Source organism: Ovis aries, chromosome 19, assembly GCF_016772045.2.
Source record: "Ovis aries strain OAR_USU_Benz2616 breed Rambouillet chromosome 19, ARS-UI_Ramb_v3.0, whole genome shotgun sequence".
Classification (NCBI taxonomy): Eukaryota; Metazoa; Chordata; class Mammalia; order Artiodactyla; family Bovidae; genus Ovis; species Ovis aries.
In genome coordinates this window covers 47,924,672-47,943,949 of record NC_056072.1, presented here as the reverse complement: position 1 = coordinate 47,943,949, position 19,278 = coordinate 47,924,672, and the positions used below count along the sequence as shown (strand labels likewise).

The following is a 19,278-nucleotide window of genomic DNA, read 5'->3' as shown; positions in this document are numbered from 1 at the left end:
GAATGAAACTGGTAGCTAATTCATGTTAACTCTAGCAGGGACAAGTTACAGTGTGGCTTCTTCGGTGTAGCCACTTGGGAGGCGCTAAAAATGAGGACGTCTACTGTTTCTCATTAGAAGAGGGCTCTGCAACTGTTGAACTTTCCAACACAAATCTATAGGCTTAAAGGCATTATCCACTTCAGGATAAAATAAGAATTTTAAAGATAAAATTAAAATGCCACTTTGTAAATCAATGGGAAATTAGCGACAATGACTATTTTCTAAGGTTTGGTTCACATAAACAGGAAGTTATTTTTAATCAGGTTTATCAAAAGGTAAGCAACTGAAGTGTCCCCAGTGGGTGCTGGCTGAAAACATCAAGGTACGGCCATAACAATGTAGTTGAGGTAACTATGTAGAGGATGGCGCAGGTCTCATGTGCCTAGGTGAGAAGATGGCACTTGTCCTTCATTCAGTCAACAGTTATGGAGTCCAACTCCACGCAGGGCACTCAAGAGCCAACAAGTCAGACAGAGGAGCTCTCAATCCTCGGCCTCTGCATCACTGTCCCCTCTGCCTGGAAGGTTCTAGCCCATCTATACATAGCAGACTCTTCCTGGCCATCGAGGCCTCAGCCTAAAGCAACCTTCTCAGAAAGACCTCCCGATCTAAAAGGGCTCCCACTCTCACCACATAACCCTGCTTTACTGCTCCACAGAGCACAATTTTCTTATCTATTTACTTGTTTGCTGTCAGCTACAGGAGAGCAGGGATCACGTCTGTTTTGTTCATGGCTGTGCTCCTGGAGCTTAAAGCAATGCCTCTTAGAGAACAGATGTTCAAAAAAATTTGTCAAATAAACAAAAGAAAATAAGACAGCCTTAACAAAACACAACCAAGATTCTTCAGTGGGGCATAATGTGAAGCCACCAATCTTCCATATAGATTATGAGGTTATTAACAAAAAAGGAACTCACAGCTCAAAGGACATTCTAATATTTCACATCCAACCAAATGCCTTAGTTTTATTAAAAAACAAACACTGATTAACCTGTAGTTCAATAAGTAAAATAGGTGAAAGCTACTCAATTATACTACAAAAAAATCTTACTACTGTTTTATGTCTGGCTAAATTCATAGAAAGGAAAAAAAGGCTGGGGTCAGTGATGAGCCCAGGTGCTCCAGGTGTTCAGAACAAGACTGGGAGTTGGGGCCAGGGGCCCAGACAAAAAGGGGGCTACTACATTTAATATAAACTTGGAGACTATGCTTAAAACCACATTTTACTCTTAGGGGAAGTGAGTTACTTCAGATGAGAATATGGCTCTGTCTTTTCTCTATGTTGACGACTAATACCATGAAAATCATTTTCCAGATTTTAATATGCTGTCCAGGTCCCATTACAACTAACTTAAAAAGCTACTTCCTCTGGCTCAATGCAATATAAGAGAAACCAAAGCAATCAGTCACTGTCTGTACTCCCTCATGATTTGTTGGAAGATAATATATTTTTAATGTTTTAAGCAGGCTTAGTCTTGTTTCTCCCTTTCAACATTGATGCTGCAATTACTGTAACAAAATTCCCTTCAAAGAGATAGATTCCTAGTCCAGAGTTCTTTCCAACACACTTCAGTACCTTATTTAGTATGTTTTAAATTATATTTTTAAATTATTTCATGTTAGAAGCACCTTTCAAGTAAAAACATAGTATTTTCAAAATTAAACTTAGAGGTCTTTTTATACACTTAAAAAAAAAAAAAAAAGGACAGATTCAAAGCAGTGTATAGCTATACATTTAACTGTCTGAAGTAAAAACCATGTCTAGACCACATTTGGAAACTATGGGTTGTGACCTAAAAGTGGGCTGGGAAATCAATTTAGTGGGTCATGACATGGCAGTTTAAAAAACTGAAACAGAATTAAAAGCCATCATCAGTGTGCTCTGCGTGTGCCTGGGGTACTGGGTGCTGTGGAAGCTTCGTTTCAGTCACACCTAAATACGCACTGGGTCACAGTGTTGAGCACAGTTTTTACTCTGAAAGCTGGTCTAGGCCAGTGGTTCCTCAAGCCCGAGCTATCATCAGCGATCTCATGGAGCGAACTCCTTGGCCCAACTCCCGAAATTTCAGTTCAGCTGGTATGGGAGAGGGCCAGAACTTCTGAGGGGAGTTTGAGCAGTCTGGGCTGGGACCACTGCTCTACACCCCAGCTCTCAACTATGGTGTGGCCCACATGTCGCCAAACCTGAGACAGGCCACAGTGCGAAGCAGACAAAGGGTGCTGTGAATGAGAGAAAGGGCTCCCCCCGCCTCTGAGGTATCCTTGCCCACCTCCCCATACCCCACGAGGCCTCTGAGGGGTTTCAACAGCACTCAAGGCACTACAGAGGCAGCCTGAAGCCCCCATGGGACCCAGACATCAAGGGGCAAAGGGGTCACGAGGGCCGCTGGCCCCATTTCCTACTCCCATGCCTTCTCTCTTCCTCCTCTCTCTCCTTTGCCGCTAACAGGATTATCCTTCTTCTCAACTACATGCTGCAGTGATGTCTTCAGATACTACCTTTCTACTTTTGCCGTTTGCGACACAAGAGATGAATGATCCTGGGTGTGGATCAGAGGCTCATACCAGAAGTTGACATCAGAATCGTTGAGGAGCTTTAAAGAAAACATTTACATGCTCAGGGGCTACTGATTCTGTAGGTATGGTAGGAGAGAGTGGTGGGAGTAGAGTGGACAGGAATCTACATTTCTAACAAGCTCCATCGGGCACTGACTCATAACCAGTATTAAGAACTACTGCTTGAAGTTCAGGGCAGAGGTCCCAACCTCAGGGTCAATGGACGGGAGAAAATGTGGCAAATTTTCTATGTGCACTTGTATCTTTCTCTGAGGAGACATGTCACAGAGCCCTGAGATTGTCCATAAATCTGCTTTTTTAAAAAATATTTTATTTCTTTATTGTTGGCTATGTTGGGTCTTTGTTGCTGTGCACATCCTAGTCTCTGGTTGCAGTGCTAAAGCTTCTTGTTGTGGTGGCGTCTCTTGCTGCGGAGTATGGGCTCTAGGAGGCTCAGGCTCAGTACTTTTGGCTCATGGGCTTAGTTACTCCAAGGCATGGGGAATCTTCCCAGACCAGGGATCAAACCTGTGCCCCCTGCACTGGTAGGTGGATTCTTAACCACTGGACCATCAGGGAAATACCTGTAGACCTGCCTCTTGAGGAAGCTCCTGAGTAACCCTCTGGAGCACTGGGCAAGGAGGTGGTGGAGGAGGGGGTCTTGTCTGGTGCCTGCCTCTGCCAACCAGGACTAACACAGCCCTTCAGGCCCTAGATTTTTCCCTTGACAAAGGGAGGCGAGGAACAGTGGCTGCTCCCCAGCCCTAGTGTGGAGAAGACTCACTGAATGGTGCCTGAGGAAAGCACCATACTCCAGGCTCTAAAAGAGTCTTCTATAAATACATGTTCAGAATGAAAAGAAAGAAGCTACTTCATTTTGGTGGAAGGCCATGATTACAGGTGTGTCTTGAAGGTTACCTACCTGTCTACCTCCTCTTTGCTCATGGCAGCAAATGTGAAACACTCAGTCACTCCATTGATGGCAAGCAGGAGGACGTAAAGACAGTAGGCTCGCAGTAGGACAGGACCTGTAGGGAAACAACCTGCTGAGATTCCAGAGCCCAAGTGGGAGGCCCCCGTGCATCCTCACATTGGCTGGATGGACAGAGAACACCAGAGAGGTCATGATCCCTGCTGGTGTGGTCACTGGGCAGATGTGTGGTCCTAACTATCTGGAAGGACTCTGAGCATTCCAGGGCACTAACCAAAATAAACAGCCAAAAACAAACGGACAGTTAGGAAGAGATATACAGATCTCTTGCTTAGCAACTAAAAGCTAATCTGGCCAGCAAACAAATTTCACTTTTTGAAACAGCATGAAGAAGGCTGCTAGTCTGAGCACTCAGGGACACTAGTGGCCCTGCAGGTGAAGACGAACGCAGCTGAAGAAGCCCTGCAGAAGCCCAGGACTCAGGAGCGGCAGCACACTATGGAAATGGAACACCCACAACTCTGCAGGGAGAACCAGGGTTCGTAAGGTTATTTTCTTCAAACAAAGTGATTAGGTTCTATAGCTAACTAACAAGCTTTGGGAAAATCTGCTAACAGAAGATCAGGAGCCTTAAAATAGAGTTGATCCCCTCTTTTTTTTTTTTTTTTTCCCTGCCGTGCTATGTGGCTTCTGGGATCTTAGTTCCCTGACCAGGGATTGAACTCAGGCTGTCAGCAGTGAAAGTGTGGAGTTCTAACCTACAGGATAGGAATTCCCTGAGCCCCTCTTTTAAAAGGGCCATTACCGAGAGGCAGTCAAGCAGTTTCTAATAAAATAAACATGTACGCAACCTACAATCCAAAAATTCTACTCGTATACAAGCAGCGGAAACAAACGCACATGTTCACAAAAACACGTGTACAAAAACATCTGTGGCAACTTTATTCCTAACAGTCCAAAATGACCATGGACAGGAGAAAGGATAAACAACATATGGGCCATCCATACAAAGAAATACTTCTCAGCAATCAAGGAGAAAAAAAAAACTATTGATCCATGTGAAAACATGCATGAATCTCAAAAACTTCAAACTGTGGGAAAGAAGCGAAACGTGAAAGTACTTACACTGTATAATTTCATTTATACGAAATTCTTCTCTAAAGTAATACTAACCTACAGTGATAAGAAATCAAAGCAGTTCTTGCCTCTGAGGTACAGTGGGGCAACTGGGTGGAAAGGGCCCTATGAGAACTTTCTGGGGTAACGGAAATGTTCTGTACCTTAATCTGGATATTGGTTACAAGGGTGTAGACATTTGTCGAAACTCTTAAGAGTACAGTATTTTACTTTATGTAAATTAGACCTCAATAAAGAAAAAAAAGAAACCACTAAAAGAAAAGGGCAGGCCAAGGGGAGTTCCAGAGTCTCAGAATCTGAAACTTATTCATGGTTATGAAAGCTGCTTAATATGAAAGGTCCCCGTGGAACGGGGACACTAAATAGTTTCATGGCCATCGAAAATAACAAAAAGAAGTGATATGGTGGTGAGCTGTTGAGGAGGCGAGGCATTCTGTGGTCCTATGCTTAGGTCTCAGTCTTCAGTGAGCTTTTGCCTCTGGACTGTGAACTTCACAAATATTTCCAAGTTTTTTTCTCCCCCCTCAGATGAGATAGGATTGCAAGATTAGACTGGAGTTGGGAATCAGCACACCTTACAGACACTGCATGCTTGGTTCCAGACCACTGCAATAGAGCAAATATTTTAATAAAAAAGGTCCCATGAATTTTTTTGGCTTCTCAGTGCATATAAAAGTTATGACAACATACTGTATTGTATTAGTTGTGCAACAGCATTATGTCTTAAAAAAAATGTAGTTACTTTAATTTAAAATAATTTATTGCTAAAAAATGCTACCCATTATCTGAGCCTTCAGCAAGCTGTAATCTTACTGGTGGAGGGGCTTGCCTGATGTTGGTGGTCTAATGGAGTTGATTTCATGGGACTGATTGGATTCATTTGATTTGATTTGGTTTGGTTTGATCTGACTGGATAAAAAGAACTGCTGTAGTAATAAGAGAATAGACTCTTGTATGATTTCAATACCTTTATACTCTGAAATTTTTGCACTATGTTTTGTCCCTGGATGTTTCAGGGTCTCCCAGTTTATAGTCTATGGGAACTTGAATAAAATGTGCATCCGACAATTGTGTAAAAAAGATAAAATGTTAAAAAAACAAAAAGAAGAAGAACTGTTTTAAATCGGCCTAGGAATGGGATAGTGAGCTATGGGTGAGGAGAAGCATTCTATGGTCCTATGATTAGGTCTCAGTGTTTAGTGAGCACGCCTCTGGATTGTGAACTTCCCAAGTATTTCTGAGTTTTTTCCTCTCCATTCAGGTCAGGATGGCTAGATTAGACTGGAGTTGGGAACCAGCATACCTCAGAGATATTGTGGGTCAAACAACCAAAAAACAAAACAAAGACAAAAGGAGTCCTAACAGAGTAGCGCTGATGGCCCTCTTTTGGGTTCCACACTTTCATCATGTCGGGCTGCATTTCATTCCCCCAAATTGCTGCAGAAGTGGCTTGGCCCCGACCACAGCCGTGGGACGACTCCAGCAGGGGAGGCAGGGACCAGGGTCCGCCCTGCGGTGGCTCGACGCTATGCTTAGTGTGCTTCCTGCTTCTCTCCGTCCTTCTCTCTCTGGCAGAGAGGGGCGGGGCCCTCTCACAACCTGCACCTCTCACTTGGTAACTGAAAGTTGACGCCATGTGGACCACGCACGACTTTGCAAGGTGGAGAACATAAACGCCGGCATGAAACAGTGATTAGAATAGAAGGGTTTTGAGTCAACTTTAGGGAAAGAGATTGGAATTGGGGAACTTGCAGATGGAACCTTAAACTCTGGGTTGAGCTGAGTGGTAGTACAGGTTGAATTGTGTTGCCCCCAAAAGTAATGTGATGGGAAAGAATCTGCCTGCAATGCAGGAGACCTGGATTCAATCCCTGGGTTGGGAAGATTCCCCCCTGGAGAAAGGCATGGCAACCTACTTCAGCATTCTTGCCTGGAGAATCCCCATGGACAGAGGGGTTGGTGGCCTACAGTCCATGGAGTCGCAAACAGTCAGACGTAACTGAGCGACTAACACTTTCACAAAAGTAATGTGAAGTCCTAATCACCAGTAACTTAAGAGTATGGTCTATTTGGAAAGAGCATCTTTATAATAAGTTAAAATGAGGTCATCAGAGTGGGCCCTAATCCATTATGACTGGTGTCCTTATGAGAAGCAGAAGTTTGGGCACAGAGATAGTCACAGAGGGAAGATGATGTGAAGACACACAGGGAGAAGACAGCCGTGTGATGGGGGTAATGTATTTCCTAGCCAAAGACCGCCAGCCAACACCAGAAGCTGGGAGAGGTGAGGAAGGAGGCCTCCTCTAGAGCTGCCACAGCGAGCAGAGCTCTGCTGGCTCCTAGATTTCAGACTTCTGCAGAACAGTGAGACAGTCAATTTCTGTTCTTACAAGCCACTTAGTTCATGACACACTGTGATCCCAGCCCTAGGAAACTAATATTAGGGGCCTGAGAAGAAAAAAAGATTTTTAAAAAGTGAAAGAGGAGACACTGCTTTGGGAAAGCAAGTGTTCTCCTTACTGGCTGCAAATAATAAGCTCTTTTTTCTCCAAAAAAAAAAAAAAAAAAAAAACAAGTAAAAGAAAGGGCAAGAAAGAAGCACCTAAGAGATGAATGTGAGAAGTCTCAGGGAAGTTCATTGAATGTTTGTATTTTCCTTTAGGACAGAAAAGCCAGATATGAGGAAAACGTCTGATCAAAGTCTCAGACCACTTCCACAGCCCCTAATTACACACAGGGCTGAGCCCAAGTACTGCAAAGCAAACCCTCAGTGCGCCACGAAAGTCTGCCTGTGCTGCGGCCAAGTCTCACTTTAGGAAAGCAGCATGGAGGTCTCTAAGGGAGCCACTGCAGGTCTGGTCACAGGTGAGTCCACTTCACGGGCAAGGACAAAAGCAACATGCAACTGGGGCAACTGAGGACAGCAGCGTTGCAAGTTCCACTTTCAAAACTCAGTGGTTGGGCTGAGCCATGGAAAGTTCCTCATTCTTTTCTGATTCAGTAAGACTTTCTGGAGAAAGGCAATGTTTTCTGAATATTTAAGGGAACAAAAAAAGGCTGTGGCGAGGAGAATCGGGGCGGAGAGCAGCAGTGTTAATATCTTTGGCACAGGAAAGGCATTTGAATTTGTAGCACTAGTCGGGAAAGTCGAGAAGAGGGCAAGGAGAAGAGGGGTGGTGTGGAGACAGGGAAGGAAAGCCAGCAGGCACCCTGGGGAGACACACTCACCCTCCCAGAAGGCACACACAGCCGGAAATTTGGTCAAAATGAGAGGGAGCAGTGATGAGGAGACAGATGCTGGAAGACCTTGCTGGGGCAGGGATGCTGATGGAGGCCTGGGCAGGCACGAGACAAGGGTCCGAAAGATGCTGCAGTGACTACAGCAAACCATGCATCCTTTCCAGAGACTAAGGAACCAGACCATTCTCAAGATGCTTCTCTCTCTCTGAAGATGAGACCAAGAGAATATCTTATTGAGTCTAAAATGATTAATGACTTTGACATAAAACATCAGAGACATAATTCATTACCTTCATTTATCAAGTAACAATGACCCTTTTAGCTGACAAATCTATCATCAGTGCTCAAGACTGGCACCAGCATCTCACTTGAGTAAAAGGACCACACAATGACAATGGTTTGTTGATGTATCTTCAATGATTAATGACTTAGGCAAGTGAATACTACGTAGATGGGATAGCCCTTTCCTTGTGGCACTGTCCTGTGGCTGCATTACAAAGGCTGCTCCTTGGTGATTACCTTTCTAGAGGGGCAGAGCTGCTGTGAAATAGCCTGTCCTGCTCTCTGTGCACTGACTTGCTAATGGCTTCCTATAGCTGCCTGACCCAGGGCACTACAAACCACATCATTGGTGTCACAGCAGCTGTTTGTCCAAACCTAATGACCTTTGTTCTTGGGTAGAAACTCGGCCCTTCTTCTCCTAATACTAAATGTTTGGGGCCATTATAGTGGAGACAAAAGCATGCCAGTGATCTTGCAGAATGGCATCTGAAAGGGCCCTATCCATTTGAGACAGGGCATTAGAAAAAAGTCTTCAAGGATCTTGTCTAGTGATGTGAGGAATTAAAAGCATCTTTGCTCAACCCAAGAGGAAACACTGTAAACAGATTGCTAGTCCGTGACCCAGTGCATCTCGAAACTGGTAAAGTCCCCAGGGCCCAGCGATGCTGTGAGACACTCAGTGGCCTGGGCACCAGGTGTTTCCAAGTTAGACACACTCGATACTTTTCTCTTTCAAAACCCAAGAGTCACTGGATTAAATATACCATTTTATTTGCTGAGATCAATTTCATTCTCTGCAAATGGCTCTGGGTTATCCTTCAGAGGCTTTTATGCATCAGGCCGTGAGATTTATGTGGCACTTACTGTCTTCAGATGTGTTTAGTACCAAGCGGAGACTCATTAGAGCCTGCTCTCTGCCTTCCTCACTTACCCTACAGGGAGCACAGGGAAGCACTTGGCAAAACACATTTGAGGCCTGAAAGGAAAGCTAAGGATTCCTAACAACTTCTCCAAGTGAGGTTGTGGGGACTGATCAACCTGGTGCCAGAGCCCCAACTGCACCCTGAGCTGGTGTGACCTCAGGTGCCCCAGCCTCTGGCAATCTTCCCTATACAGACACACATGTCAACCGTATCTGACTTTCATAAGACTCCTCTCCTTCAGTTGGGAAATTAGAACAGATCTGGAAAAAAAACTGTGCATACCTGATCCTGAGCTAAGCATGACCCCTCCATAGATGTCCAAAACCAGCTGAGAATAGGCAAAGCCGAAAACAGTGATGGTCAGGCCGGTCAGCAGGGCCAGCTTTAGCAGGGACTCCAAAACCGCGGCGGCCACAGCAACATCCTCCTGGGGCCGGGGGAGAAGGAAGGAAGTGGGATGAATCATGAGCTGGAGAGAAACCTCCCATGTGGCTTTCTCCCTTCGCTGTTTCATGATCACTCTTTCAACTGCTGAGAACCATAGCTGCTTTTCTACAGCCTGGGTTTGTTTCTACTCAATTAACAAATGGAGGAAAAAAGACAGAGTGTGCCTCCTTAAGAAAGCAGGGGAGGGTTAGTTTTTAACTTGTTTAGGATAAATTGTCTCAAATGTTGCCTAGGAAACACCTTCCCCTCTGACATTTATTCTTCAACTGACGAGTTTTTACAGCACTAGCTAGCTTTGTCCGTGTGCTTCTCCTGACAAACAAGTCCAAATTCTGATGTTTCTGTAATCGACACTGAGAAAACATTCCTAAATCAGACTAAGAACCAGATTGGTTCATTTTGAAAAGATATTATGCATGAACTGTCGTCTGCAAAATATATTCTAAGACACATAAGAGGCTAACTAGTTTGCTTTTAATTCTAAGTCAGACATTTTCAATGATTCTAGGAAAAGGGAAGTTTCTACACACAAATACTCCTGGATTAAAATCTCGTCTTTTTTTACTGGCTAGACTATGTAGCTTCTCAGGGTCAGAATGGAGCTCTGGGCACATCACAGTCCTTAAGAAGCTAAACAACTGGTGTGGTGAGCGAGACCAGATGGCCCATGTCTTCCTCTCCATGCCCTCATTTAGCCTTGCCCTGTCTCTGCATCCTTCAGCTCAGCTTTGGTTCTTGAGAATCTGAGGAGGGGGGAGGCAGCCTCATTCTTAAACCTTAGACCATAGGAAGGGGTCTGTGCTGCACTGGGGACAGCTATAGAGTTCTGAGAGGGCTGGGACAAAGAAAAGGTCACAGAGGACAAAGGGTGAAAAGAAAGGGCTGGTCAGGAGGAAAAGGAGAAGCTGGAAAGAAGAAGTGAGCTCAGGATCTTGCCATCATTCAGAATGTGAGAGGAGAATGAAAACTAGAAGAAAATTTCAGATCAAACAGAGGGAAACAGACAGCTCCTCATTTCTGTCTTGTTGATCCTGTACACACACAGAGAATTCACTTGGAAGATGGGGACATGAAAACCAAGACTACCTGCTTCTGAAGTGTGGCGTCCTTTTCTCTCTCTAGCACCTTAGCAAAGAATATATAAAAACTCTCCTCTATTGGTTGGAAAATTAATCTGGCCACAAGGGAGCCAAGATTATTCACTATATCATACACACCTACAAAACAAAAGAAAAAAAAAGAAATAACAGTCTTATTGGTATTTCTACTTGAATTTTTATAGCACTATTAACATTTTTTCTAATATAATTTTTTAGATTAAACTTTTTGAGATAATTATAGATCCACATGGAGTTGTAAGAAATAAAAGGGAGAACCATGTACCCTTTACCCAGTTCCCCCCAAATAGTAAATTCTTGAAAAGCTACAGCAAAAGATCACCGCATAAATTCAGTCAGGATACAGAATATTTGTATCACTAGTACTTTTTTATAAAAGTCATACTGCCAAGTTGATTTTTTTCTATTTTTATTTCCACTACTTAGGGACAGTATTCAAAAATAAATGTGAAAAAATATTAAGACCTATTTAGCCACACACATGGGCCAAATCTTCATGACTGTGATGACCTCCCTGTTACTCTGGCACCCTCTGACCCCCAAAATGAGCCCCAGAGCTCTGCAGAAAGCTGGGTAAGGGCAGGGAATCCCAACAGAGAACTTGCTGCCCAAGACACACAGGAGGGAATAGTCAGATATACATTTATAAAGACCTACAATTTTCAATCTTCAGGATTCATTTTTTATAATCTTCAGATTTGTTTTTTCATTAAATGTATCAAACTACAGGGGCTTCCCTGGTGGTCCAGTGGTTAAGAATCTGCCTTGTAATGCAAGAGCCTGCGCTCCGCAACAAGAGAAGCCTGCACAACACAACCAGGAATAGCCCCCTGCACACAGGAACAGATCCAGTGCAGCCAAAAAAAAATAAATAGATAGATATTTTCAAAAGAATTAAACTACAGAGGCAAATATTAGAAAGTGTTGTGAAGATAGCTCATCTTTAATTAAAACACTACAGAATTTCATCTTACCCTGATCCCCAAAATTTAACACGTTCAAAAATGTCATCACATATCGCTCGCCTGTAAATGGAAAAGCAAAATAATTAGCATTTCAAATACACAGTATTTTCTTGCTTCCTTTTCTCTTGTTGTGTATTGTCTCTTCCAGTTGGTAAATACTGTCAAAGCAGAAAAATTAGACACTTGGTTAATGACATGGTCCTTGTCCTAATGTTGATTTAAAATAATCTCAAAATAATAACAATTTGGAAAGTGCTGGTGGCTTTATTGATAGCAAAGTTACAAAGCAATTAAAAACAACAAAAATCAATAAAACCAGCCTGATACATTTTCTTAAAAGTGTGAAGAGTTATAGGAATGTTAATAATAAAAATGATAATCTCAGGTTTTCAGGGAGGTCAGATAATCTGAGTGTAAATTCTGTGAAATGAAAAGTCCATGATAAACTGCACAGACTCATCAGAAGTTTCCTCTCTGAGTAGAGAAAACTCTGTGGAGGCCAGCAATTCTCAGCAGTCCTAGTTCATGGTTCAAATCTAAGACAGTCTAATGCCTTCAAGGTGAAGACATTAGCCCTGAGCCCTATTCCCCACTTTTATGAATACTCTTATTATCCCTGAATGGGAAACACTGACCGCTATGGAAGAGGAGCACTGAGGAGACCACAGCCCTGAAGGGCCAACTCTCACCTCCTAACCACCTTCTCAAAGAAGAAAGCAGCATTAAGAGACAAGAATGTGACAGTCTCTCAAGTCCCTCTCCCGAGCCTTTCCTCCCTACAATGTCCCATTTTAGGGAGGGTAGTGGCAGGGACCTCTATAGATCCTTCCAAGCATGGGCCCCCCAGTATCTCTGCTCTTCTCTAATCCATCCTCATCACTAACAGTTCCAGCTTTTGCAAATACAGATCTTAAGTCATCTCTTCTTTCACTCCTTTAAATGGCTCTACTGTGTTTGCAAAAAGTCCAAGTGCCCTGGATTTGCATTTGGGACCTTTTATAGACTGACCTTTGCCAACAAAGGTCCGTCTAGTCAAGGCTATGGTTTTTCCAGTGGTCACGTATGGATGTGAGAGTTGGGCTGTGAAGAAAGCTGAGCGCCAAAGAATTGATGCTTTTGAACTGTGGTGCTAGAGAAGACTCTTGAGAGTCCCTTGGACTGCAAGGAGATCCAACCAGTCCATTCTAAAGGAAATCAGTCCTGGGTGTTCTTTGGAAGGAATGATGCTAAAGCTGAAACTTCAATTCTTTGCCCACCTCATGCGAAGAGTTGACTCATTGGAAAGACTCTGATGCTGGGAGGGATTGGGGGCAGGAGGAGAAGGGGATGACAGAGGATGAGATGGCTGGATGGCATCACCGACTCAATGGAAATGAGTTTGAGTGAACTCCGGGAGATGGTGATGGACAGGGAGGCCTGGCGTGCTGTGATTCATGGGGTCGCAAAGAGTCAGACACGACTGAGCGACTGAACTGAACTGAACTGAAAGCTATCTTTTCAGCCTCTCTTCACCAGCCTCAGCCCCACCTCCCACCATCACACCATCATCCTCTGCTGCACCCTACATGGAGGTTTTCACTCCTCCAGCTCTTCTGAGTCAGGCTGGGCTGGTGCTCCCAGGCTCAGCTGTTGGTATCCTCACCACCTGCAATGGCTTTTCTGCAGGGATCTCCCTGGGTTCTGGCACAAAAGGCGTCTCCCTCCCACATTCTGTCAGCTCCCTGAGAAACCATGTCTTGGTCATCTCCATGCCCCTGGTTGCCTAGCAGAGCTCCTGGAAATGACAGCACTCAAGAGACGTCTGGAGAATGAGCTGACATTTTCAAGTACACCCCTGTATCAGAGTTAACCACACAAATGCTTTAGTCTCTGCAGAGGGAATGAGCTCCTTGAAGCCACGTCCTGTTCCTCAGTCATCTGTGTATTCTCAGCACATGACACACAGTGTTCAGGAAATGCGGGGGTAGAAGGTAACAGCATATATATGTGTGCGAGTGTGTATATATACATGGATATACACACACATACATTTTTGCTATAACAATAAATGATTTTAAATTTTTTAGAGCTGTAGCTTTCAGAGAAAAAGAATCTAGGTGTCCTTGTCAGGCCCCTTCCCTATTTCACAGCCATGGAGAGGGAGGCCATAGGAAGTTCCTAAGGGCCCTTTGCCAGCCAGGCCAGGATGGACCGAACATGAAGCAGGCCCACCTCGGGAGGCTCGAACATGTGGCTGACAACCTGACACTGTACACATGACTGGCCACAGCAGTACAGATAACCAAGTTAGGGCCATTCCTAAATTCATTCAAACTGCCCTTTAAACTTTTGAAAGAAAAAAAAGAAGTGCCTTTAAGTAGCTACCCGTCCTCACACTCCCTCCATTGTTTTGCCTGTTCTAACAATAATGTGAATTATCACAATATACAACTTCACTATAGCTACCTTTCTTTACCAAAAAATAATTGCTGTGGACTTCCCTGGTGGTCCAGTGGCTAAGGCTCTGTCCTCCCAAGGCAGGTAGTCTGCGTTTGATCCTTGGTCAGGGAACTAGATCCTACAAGCCACAGCTAAGACCCAGCGCAGACCAATAAATAAATATTTATAAAAACCCAAACCTTGCTGAATACGTATCACGTTCCAGCCTAGCAGGGTGTCAGGGAGACAGTGGTGAACAGCATGCTCCCTTGCTCTCAAGAGTTTAAGGCATCTTCACTCAGCTCTCTGAAGGTTTCTGACCTTTACTTCCTCCAGAATTCCTGTGAACAGTTTTACTTTTGTGATGGAAATGTTATGGACTCAGGCTAGAAACGGGTGTCCTCAAAGCTGGGGAGCCCTCAGGTACCTCCTGGTTCTATCTTTTAAACCACAAATGAGGGAAGTGAGGCTTAGGGCTTCCCTTTGGAAGTATAATGAAGAAAAGTAACAATGGTGGACAAAAAAAACAAGATTGTAACAGTGATGTTTGTATTAGAACGCTAGAGTTTTAGGCAATTTTTTCCTATTTTCCAAAATTCTTGTAATGCAATTATATTATTTTTAATAGTTTCTGAAGACATTTGAAAACATGTTCAGTAATAGATACATACATGTACAGACACATGAAATTTATAGAGAGAAACTACTACCTTCAGCAGCTTATAGCTGACTCCAATCTCATTCTTTGAAATAAAGCTGGGTATAAATACATATATATATAAGTATATATATATATATATATATATAAAATAAGATGTACTTTCAGCTCCTGGTTTGTCCTCGGCATTAGAGTTCTGTCACTGTTAAACTGGGAAGTTCTTAGAAGTTGGAAGGTTGACCAAACTATTCCACCGGTGAATCTTATTGTTAAAGAAAATATATTTGATTTAACCCCAAATATTATCATGGCAACATGAAAAGAAATACTAGAAGCATTTCATGTTATTTTTTAATATTAATTCTTTGAAATCCAATATGTATTGAGTGCACTTACAGCTCAACTCAATTCCAAATGAGAAAAACTGGTTCTTAAAAACGTCACAAGGGGCTTTCCTGGTGGCTCAATGATAAAGAATCTGTCCGCCAACGTGGCATACACGGGTTCAATGCCTGATCCATGAAGATCCCACATGCTGTGGGGCAACTAAGTCCATGTGCCATAACTACCGAGCCTGTGCTCTAGAGCCTGTGATCCACAACAAGAGAAGCCACCACAAGAAGTCCATGCGATAGGGGCCACCTGGACAGGGAGCTGCCCTGAGCCGTGTCTGCCACAATAAAGGGGATCCTCAAAAGAAAAAAAAAAAAAAGAAGTCCATGCGCTGCAACTAGAGAAAAGCTTGAGCAGCAGCGAAGACCCAGCACGGCCAAAAGTAATTAATTTTAAAAGCTATTTTTTTAAAAAAGCTCAGAAAAAGTATATAAAATGTTCAGAAAATAAGATTATAGATAGAAGTGAAGTTGCTCAGTCATGTCCGCCTCTTTGGGACCCCATGGACTGTACTCCACCAGGCTCCTCCATCCATGGAATTTTCCAGGCAAGAGAGACTATATATAGCTTTCTGTATTTTCTAAACTTTCTGTAATTGATAGAATATTTCTATAATACATTTATTATTACATATAATATATGTAATAATATTACATTATTATTAAGTGGGATTCTGGAATGAGACTCAGATTCAAAGTAAGTTGCCCCTAATTCTTGTAGGATCCTGAAGAAGTAATGTAACTTCACTGATGCTCAGTTTCCTCATCCATAATAAAAAGAACAATATCTTTCTTACAAGGCTGCGGGGAGATTTAAATTAGACAACTGAAGCATCACACTTAATAAATGCTAGTTTTCTCTCCTTATTTAAAACCCTCCCAGTTCTGAGGGTCCTCTGACCCAGGGGCTCTAGGAAGCAGGTGGTCTGCACCTAGGCAACCAGCAGTTCTGTAGAATCCCCTCGCTGATACTTTGTGTGCTTTTGGTTTGGGTTTTGTGTGTTTTTGTTTTTTGGCCATGCCACAAGGCATGTGGGATCTTAGTTTCCTGACCAGGGATCAAACACATGCTCCCTGCATGGAAGCTTGAAGTCTTAACCACTGGACAGCCAGGAAGCTCCCCATCACTGATACTTCAGTTTCCTAACTGCTCAGAGCAACCTTTTACTTACCTTCTGTCAAAATCTGTTTCAGGAAAGACTGTTTGAAAAAACTCCAAGTCAATTTAGCCTCTTCCCAATTTACAAAAGCCTAGAAAAAACAAAACAAAAAAATTCTAGGTATTGCAAGTCTAAGAATACAATAAATGTTACACGGGAGGCAAACTTGGTTTGGTCTCTAAATCTCAACTTGGATAGTCCCCACTAATTTTCATTTACTGCTGCTAAGTTGCTTCAGTCGTGTCCAACTCTGTGTGACCCCGTAGACAGCAGCCCACCAGGCTCCCCCATTCCCTGGGATTCTCCAGGCAAGAACACTGGAGTGGGTTGCCATTTCCTTCTCCAATGCATGAAAGTGAAAAGTGAAAGTGAAGTCGCTCAGTCGTGTCTGACTTTTAGCGACCCCATGGACTGTAGCCCTCCAGGCTTCTCCATCCATGGGATTTCCCAGGCAAGAGTACTGGAGTGGGGTACCATTGCCTTCTCCATCACTTACTGCTAAGCACATAGAAAACATCCAACAAATACTGACAAAGAATTTATATTTCTGAATGTGAAGACAAAGGCTCTAGGTGGAAAAGCCTACCTGTGTGGCCTGCCTAAGATTCATTCACTGAGACCCCTAAAGAACTGTGATGTCCCCTTGCTGCTGCCCTGGGAGTAAGCTGACCAATGGAACATACACAGTCACAGTCAGCTCTTCCCTTAAAAGATGTCTGAAGCATGCCGAGCTGCAAGACAAACTCTGCTCAGTGTACTCCACATCTTAGTGCTCTACTTAGCCAACTTAGCCATTCAGGGTCCCTTCACACAGAGGATACGAATTTGGCTCATATATTTCAAAAGGAAGTAAGGCCTTCCAGATCAGTAAAGCCACAAAGAATTGGTATGACAGAGAAAACAAAACTTCTGATATGCCTGTTCTAAAACTCTCAGGGGAAGCACCCAAACAGCCCATTTCCTAAGGACAAGGAGGATAAGAAAGAAGCAAATGCTTAGGAAGGGCAGAGGTCAACCTGTAAGACAGACAGGCAGCCTCAAAGTCAGAGAGCTGATTGGAAAATCTGAAGAAGGGCAGCTAGCTGGACAGGACTTCTTTGTTTCTACTTCCTCCCAATTCCTTCTGGGGCCCCTCGATCATGAAGGCATCCAAGGATTCCAGAATACTCAGTTTAGGTGTTAGGTTCTTAATCTCAAGGTACCTGCATTTTGAAAAGTTCTCATTAACTTAAACTGATGACTTTTCAAAGGTTGGATTTCAGGGGGCTCTTCAGGAGGAAACGGGTAATTCATAAGGGCAAGCCCACTGCATCTCTCCAAAATGTCGACTTTAGCTATGGAACCTGTCCCAGTCACATGGGCCCCTGATCTTGGCCCAAAGTCCATCTGTGTAGCAGACATTGTATTTCTGTAGAAATATAATACATGCCACAATGTAATTTTAAGTTTTCTAGCATCCTACAGTGAAGAGTAAAGAAACTGTTAAAATTCACTTTAAAATCTTTGATTAAACCCTAAATATTATCATGGTAACATGAAAAGAAATACTAGAAGCATTTCATATTATTTTTTATATTAGTTCTCTGAAATCCAATGTGCATTGAGGGCACTGACAGCTCATCTCAATTCCAAATATTCTGCATCCACATGTGGCTGTTGCTTACCATTTACAATAGAGCAAGTTTAGAGCACCCGTTGAAACAAGGGTCATTTCCAGTCCTCAAATCTTCTCACCCCTTGGTTTTAGAACCTTTCTTTCCTATTTGGAAGGTAGTTTTGAATCCTTCCAAACCACACTGACTTCAGTGCATCACTGGACCGGGACCAATGCCAGGGTAGCTATAGTCCAGGGGTAAATTTTCCTCATGAGAAGGAAATCAGTCCTGAATATTCATTGGAAGGACTGATGCTAAAGCTGTAACTCCAATACTTTGGCCACCTGATGCGAAGAACTGACTCACTGGAAAAGACCCTGATGCTAGAAAGGCAAGAGAAGGGGATGACAGAGGATGAGATGGTTGGATGGCATCACCGACTTGATGGGCATGAGTTTAAGCAAGCTCCCAGAGCTGGTGATGGACACGGAAACCTGGCATGCTGCAGTCCATGGGGTCGCAAAGAGTTGGACATGACTAAGCGACTGAACGGCTGAACTGAATTAACTGTGAAGGAAATTGCACGTTTACTTTCCCAGAGCAGAGTGCCAGACCTCCCTACACCACTAGGGGGCACTGGGGACCACATCATCCTCTGATGACGTACACTGATCTTGCCCATAGCTGGCTTCCTGGGAGCCAGGGCACAGCACCTTCTCTCCCTCACACTCTGCCCTCTCCATGCCAGGTGGCCCTCTGGAGGAGTGAGGTGTGTGGACTACAAAGTAGTAACTGTGCTCTTTTCAAAGGAAATGAACAGTTACAGTGTGTCCACAAGGCTTCTGTGAAGCCTACTTGGTTTGGGAGGGTGGCTGAGCCCTTAAAAAAAAAAAAAAAAGTTCTTTAGAAGAGTGCTATCATGACAGTGTATCTGATCTGCAAGCTCATACTTGAGCATTCCTTCCTCCTAATGCCTTCAGCTTAAATGGACCCATGGTTTAGAAGGAATGGCCACACTGCTTACTAACTGCAAAATGCTCATTAATGATAGAGAGGCAGGAAGTTTGAGCAGAGATTAGGTTTCTACTCAGAGGCATCTGCTAAGTGGCAGAAAAAGAAGTACATTCTTCGGGATTTTACTGTTCTGAATGGATTTGTCACTTGGAAAGGTCAAAAAAGGCCCCTTCCACAAAATCTAGCTGAGCCGGTCTATCCGGCTGTGAATTTCTCTAGAATCCCCTGACCAACAAACCATTCCACTGCCTCCCTGTACTGATGGAGAAACTGAGGTACAGATGGCGAAAGATGATGGGCAGTACCTCTGGAGAAGGTCTGGAATCACAACTCAGGGCTCACTGTATTCTACCCTAACTCACTCTTCCACTTCCCAAACCCCTTTGACTTACAATGGTCC

General features: G+C 43.6%; 1 protein-coding gene across 5 annotated transcripts in view; it reads right to left on the bottom strand.

The window, feature by feature from the left end:
- Positions 1-19,278, bottom strand: part of RFT1 (RFT1 homolog) — a 46,851-nt gene that overhangs the window by 11,853 nt on the left and 15,720 nt on the right. For all 5 annotated transcript variants that reach the window (XR_009597438.1, XR_001022714.5, XR_009597439.1 and 2 more), the window contains exons 7-11: positions 16,282-16,360; positions 11,651-11,701; positions 10,645-10,775; positions 9,394-9,538; positions 3,521-3,626 (exon numbers count right to left, since the gene is read on the bottom strand). Coding sequence is in view for 2 of the 5 variants with exons in the window: in XM_042236086.2 (XP_042092020.1) it covers positions 3,521-3,626; positions 9,394-9,538; positions 10,645-10,775; positions 11,651-11,701; positions 16,282-16,360 (512 nt within the window). In the remaining 3 variants the exon portion in view is untranslated. The remainder of the gene's footprint in view (positions 1-3,520; positions 3,627-9,393; positions 9,539-10,644; positions 10,776-11,650; positions 11,702-16,281; positions 16,361-19,278) is intronic.